Source organism: Physcomitrium patens, chromosome 16, assembly GCF_059467195.1.
Source record: "Physcomitrium patens ecotype Gransden chromosome 16, ASM5946719v1, whole genome shotgun sequence".
Lineage (NCBI taxonomy): Eukaryota > Viridiplantae > Streptophyta > Bryopsida > Funariales > Funariaceae > Physcomitrium > Physcomitrium patens.
In genome coordinates, this window is record NC_143425.1 from 4,251,154 (window position 1) to 4,256,869 (window position 5,716).

A 5,716-nucleotide genomic window follows, 5' to 3' on the forward strand; every position below is an offset into this window, starting at 1 on the left:
TGATATAGATCGAAAATTGTTGATTTAAATTTTGTAGTAAATTAAGCTTTAGATTATGTTTAGTTCAATAATCCACATCAAAGTTGAGTTAGAGGTCACCGAGTTATAGATTTTTTAAATCAACGCTCCTACATTGCCAAGGTAGTAGTCCCCCGCCATCTTAAAAACTTACTAAAAATTTGTCACAATTTCAAATCAGGTGTGCCTTACGACGATACAAAACTAAGGGTGAGTAGAATTTTCTTACAAAGTTTCACAAAAATAAAATAAAAAGAAATAGACCAAGGCCATACAAGTTTCAAGAAGAAGATTTCCATTCATAAGATGGAGGAACATTTTGCCATGGCTTCGCCACAAGAAGATGGAGAGAGAGAGGGAGCTTGGTCACCCAAGCCTTCTTAACCTGGTGGAAGGAGGCCCAAAAGTGGCGAACACATCTCCACCATCAAAATCGGAAAATTCCTAACCAAGATCTAGGATCTTCAATAACTCTCAGCCCAACCCCAATCTCAAGGCTAGAAATGCCTAGAATTCAAAAACTAACACCTTTTTGGTGAACTAACACCACCAATGTCTCTAAAACATATTTTTACTCTAGGATCAACTATTCACAAGCCCAAACCTGAGTTCTAAATCATAAGAATCAATTAATTTGCTAATTTAGTATAAATTTTAACTATAATTCTAATTCTAATTAGCCTACTTGGAAATCAGCAAGGGTTCTTGCCATCAAAGCCTTCATAATCACCATTCTTCAATTTAAACTCCCTTAAGCATGAACTCTTGGCAAATCCAAAACCTAATTGTTAATTGGCCTTGAATTTGTGATTTTTTCCAATTTTTTTGTTTTTTTCAACTTCAAATAGTGATTAAAATCACTATGAGAGGAAACTCCACCAAAAATCTAACTTGTTTCCATCTTTTTAAGATCACCATTAATTTAACAATTAGACTTTACATTTTTAATCCAATTAAATTAAAAAATAAAATTTAAGCTTAAAAATCTCAAAATTAATTAAGAAAATAGAACAATTAGATTTAAGGGACTTTCTAACCATAGTCAAATTTGAAATTAGCTTTTGGATTGAAAATTAAGATTGTGGATTAATTTAAGATATAATTCCTAAGAATAAAAAGAGATTTTCTACTAAAATTATAGTTTTATTACTAAGAAAAAGATTTAAAGTAATTCAAGAAAAAAAAATCATAGACCTTCTAAATTTACTATTTTTTTTCTTTTGAGTTTTAAAATAGCCAATCAATCTACTAATTAGAATTATCCATCTAATTAACAACCTAAAGATATAATAAAAATCATAATTAACTAAAAAACTAATTTGGATCCATTAATTAGTTATATTAGCATTAAAATTAGTAAAAATATGTTAAAAATTACAAAAGAATTATAACTAATCATTGGAGCTTTTAATTATGCTCACATGAAGAAATTGTAAAGAAATTGTGAGTAAAAAAGTGATTACGATTTTATCAAAAGTCATTGTATTGATCATTGAAAAGGGGCCACAAGAACATATACTTCCAATAGATCCATCACTCGCCAGCTGACGCCGTTCGTCGTTTGGATGATAAACGTCCTCATAACGCTTCGAAGCTACAAAAGAGTTTCCGTCACTTGGACAGAGTTTATCACTTAATTCCGACAACGGCGCGGCGCATGTTCTGATCAGAACGGTCGTGTGGTCACGTCGCACTCAATGCCGTCCATCGGTCGGGGGCCGACCACCACCTTCGAGACGCTTCCAGTGCCTTCCTGCAGTTGTTGCCCTTCACATTGCCGTCACGGCAAAATTTCCAAGTATTCATTGATGACCTCCTTCTCGCACCATTTCGTAGAGTTGAACGAGAATATATTTGACGTCGATACCTTGCATTGGTAGAGTGTGCAACGAGCTTCATTTCGAGCCTAGCTGTAGTTAATCTTGTGGGGGTTTCAGCGATTTCAAAGAGGTATATTCTGTGTCGGTTGAGGCTAGTTGCGAGGACTGTTGTTGTCCAGATCCGTGGAGCCATGGACGGAGGTGGGCCGGACTGGAAGGGTTTGCTGAAATGGAGTATTGCTCACAGCGACGGTACCCAGGCTCCTCGTCAACTCAGGTGCGCTGATGCTTTCTGTATTGGGAATTGAAGCTTGATTTAGGGTGGTCTCTTACTCTGAGTTCTTGTTTCTTTGCGATTGAATGGTCCAAGGTAGTTCGAAGTGTTTTCAAGTACGAAGGTCTGACAATTTGCAGCAATTCATTCGAGTCAAGATTATGGGTTTATCCCGTGCGAGCGTTGTAAGGCCCTCAACAATATGTTGATTCCTTGTTTGTTACAGTGAAGAGGATAAGAGGTTTTTCGCGGAAGCCATGGAATCACAGACTGTGGATATCATTAAGCGAATGAAAGAGATTTCTATGGTGATGAATATGCCCAGTGAAGTTCTTGAATCCCAGGGTGTTACTGTAGAAGAACTTGAAGGTAAGAGATACACTGTCCAACACGATAACGAAAAATTTCTAGGGCGAAATGAGTTGCTCATGCAGACTATCTACGAATCGGGCTTCAAATTGTTCTGAGGTTTAGGGTTTTGTTAGACGCATTATTTTGCATGTAAGACATTGCAGACTCTGACTCGTGAAAACTTCGTGTTAAGGAACTCTGTGAACTTCATGTAGGTTTTTTAGTTTGTATTTATCAATCAGTTGTCTCCGGTCTGCGTTACAAGTAACTCCGGCTAAGAGCATTTTTGCAGTGTTAGATCATGGGAGTCACGACATGATAGTTTCTCAGATTGTAACTCTATTTAGCAATTGTATTCTTAAGCCAGAAGTTTTTTTTTAGATTCTTATATTTGAGGACGTTTGTTCTGCTCTGGAATATAGAATTGCTGGAGGAGCTTCAAGAACATGTGGAATCCATTGACATGGCAAACGGTATGGTCCGCTCACCTGAATAGGAGGATGCTTTATTCCTTGGTATAGTAATCTGTTCTATATTTCCCAAATTATCAACAAGTTCGTTGTGTGTGCAAATTCTCTGGGTGAATTCAGATTTCGTGTTTTGAGCTTTTCTTGATTTGATATTTTGTATAATACAATGATGTCATGCCATCACGTTGCATTCGACATGTGGCGATTACTCTTCTCCCTTTTGAAAGCTTGCTTAATAACCTTTGGTTTTTTTTGTTCTTGGCAGACTTGCATGCAATTGGTGGCTTGGTGCCTTTACTGAATTATTTGAAGAATCCCAATGCTGGGATTAGGTCTCGGGCAGCAGAAGTGGTGAGCACTATAGTACAGAACAATCCGAAAAGCCAGCAGCAAGTGATGGAATGTAATGGCTTGGAAAAATTGTTGGCAAACTTCAACTCAGACGATAATATGAAAGTGCGAACGAAGGCTTTGGGTGCCATTTCATGTACGTTAACGTGTTTTGAGTTCATCTGCTTTATTTATTTTTTTTTTTTCTTGTTTTTATTTTACTTACTGCCTTCTTCTCATCGTAATCATATGCTGACTGATGTACTGAAGATGTTAAGTTTGATATATTTTTGGATTACATCCTCACCTGGTTTATTCTGTGTGGTTTGACAGCATTAATTAGAAATAATAAAGTAGCGACTGATGCCTTCAGGCTTTCTAATGGATACGCGGGATTGCGTGAGGCACTTGCGTCGGAGGACACCAGATTTCAGAGGTACTTGGCTCTAGTGTCTGCTTTATTACAAACTTAGGATTCTTTTCAGAAGATAGTAATAGTTAGACGATAACGATTTAGCATCGGCAGTGATTGCGCAGAAAGTTCTGACGGCTTTGTATGCACGAATGTATGCAACCTTTGCTGCTTTGGTCATACTCTAGGAATTGTCTGTGTTCACCAGACAATTGTAGAAATTCCTTGCTGTCAATCTCATGGAATATTTCTGTCCATGGAATTTCAGGAAAGCTCTGCAGGTGATGCAGTATCTACTGAAGGAGACTCCAAAGGACCATAATGTAGCAACTCAACTGGGATTTGTTAGATCATTGACAAACTTGGTGAATAGTCCAGATCACGACCTGCGGCAAGCTACTCTCCAATCTTTAGTAGAGATTATCCGTAATCAGGATAATCAGAGTTCAGGAAAATATGATGACACTACCCAACTGAAGGACGTCATTAGTAAGCGGGTAGAGGACATCAAAAAAATGAACAAGGAAGATCTTGCAGCTGTGAAAGAAGAGCGAATATTGGTTGACTTACTTTGGCAGTTGCTTTACAAAGAACCCTCTGAGCTTAGGAAAGAGGGTTTACTAGTTACACCCGAAGACAATGCACCACCTCCAGACGTTGCAAGTCGCACATTTGCATCAGGTTTGCGAGCTTTGGCAGAATCTTCTCCTGTAGAGCCTTCGAGTGGACAAAATGAGTCTCAAGAAGGGAATAAGAAGACAGTTTTGTTGTTGGGCCCTTAGATCATGTACTCTAAACGCGGGAAAGCTTTTTGCAGTTTGCCCTTCAATTTTCTGAGGGTGTCGTGCACAGCTAGACGCAATTTGGTCTGTCGGCTAGCTCTCATCGTGTACTCCACGACTCATGAAGTTATCTAATCTTGCTTGTAATGTTAAACAGGCATTATTCATATTGTATTCTCGTCCTGTCTGAAACATTTTGGCATGAAAAGACTGAAAGAGCCCTGGAAGTTCTCAAGGTGGTGGTGGTGTTTTCTTGGTTTTAACATTTTTGCCCTGTACGATGAGGTCGAAGTGAATGGATAATTCTGGCTCATTTGTCTGTGTTTTCATCTGATTGAGTGTGGTCACGTGAAAGGCAACAAAATTTAGCTCAACTAGCATAGCACGTATTCAAGCCAAACCCAGTTGTAGTACTACAGATGAAGTGCCTCAAAACTTGAGTGGGAGAGTGCCTTCATGTTGGTGAATTTATTGGTGAATGTTACCTCACCAACACAGCTGATGTGTAGTGATTTGAAATCAGTTCTGTCTCATTCGTCATGAATATGAGTAATGCAACTAAGCAAAACCAGCAAGAATGCATGAACTGGAAGTGCACTCCAGGATAGTGAGAAGTGGCTTTAAAAGAATAAATTGAACTATATACTTTTGGACAGTTTATTTCTGAAAGTTCATGTCTTGTACCAGTACTAACTTTCATGCAATAATCTTTTCAAAAGAAACTTTAGATAATAATACTTACAAGCTTATTAATACTCACATATTTTACGCCTACATTTTGTTAGAGAGGCTCCGGCGCGCTATTACTGCGTATTTGATGAACCACTATTTCGTTATGTAAAAATTTTGAGTAGGAGTTTTATGTCTTTGTGACCAGTTTTTAAATGTGAATACGCTCACCATTTTCTGCGACTGGCAACTAGATAAAGTAGTGTCTATTTTGTTTGGTTACAGGTGTGAGGAGTTGTCCTTTATCTCCTCATTATCTAGTTTTATCAAGGAAAGTTGATACGCCACATTCTTCCTACCTTCGATAAGATGATGAAGCAAAACTAGACATGAGGTTGAACTCGATAAAAATATACGCAGTGAAAAGGATGTTTATAAAAAATAAAAAAATAAAAAATGTGTTCTGCAGATGTGTGTATAATATACATGCTCACTGGCAGCTGCATATTCCGAAGTTTATTGCCTAACCAGGAGCGTATCGGGACAATATATTTCACCAAAAGAAAAGTTCTGTACTACAATCAAGAAGC

The 5,716-nt window shown here is 37.8% G+C and overlaps 1 protein-coding gene across 1 annotated transcript; it reads left to right on the top strand.

Moving 5' to 3' along the window:
* The first annotated feature begins 1,830 nt into the window (after nt 1-1,830).
* On the top strand, nt 1,831-4,624 carry LOC112293813 (uncharacterized). The gene is made up of 6 exons (XM_024543686.3): nt 1,831-2,115; nt 2,339-2,481; nt 2,886-2,936; nt 3,199-3,420; nt 3,597-3,699; nt 3,944-4,624. Exons 1-6 carry the CDS (start codon nt 2,030-2,032, stop codon nt 4,455-4,457), a joined length of 1,119 nt encoding a protein of 372 aa, XP_024399454.1. The 5' UTR covers nt 1,831-2,029; the 3' UTR covers nt 4,458-4,624.
* The last annotated feature ends 1,092 nt before the right edge of the window (nt 4,625-5,716 follow it).

Excerpts from the sequence above, each read along its gene's own strand:
- LOC112293813 (XM_024543686.3), top strand. The coding sequence starts at position 2,030 with ATGGACGGAGGTGGGCCGGACTGGAAGGGTTTGCTGAAATGGAGTATT. Across the intron at positions 2,937-3,198 it reads ATCCATTGACATGGCAAACG|ACTTGCATGCAATTGGTGGC; the intron begins GTATGGTCCGCT and ends TGTTCTTGGCAG. Across the intron at positions 3,421-3,596 it reads GGCTTTGGGTGCCATTTCAT|CATTAATTAGAAATAATAAA; the intron begins GTACGTTAACGT and ends GTGGTTTGACAG.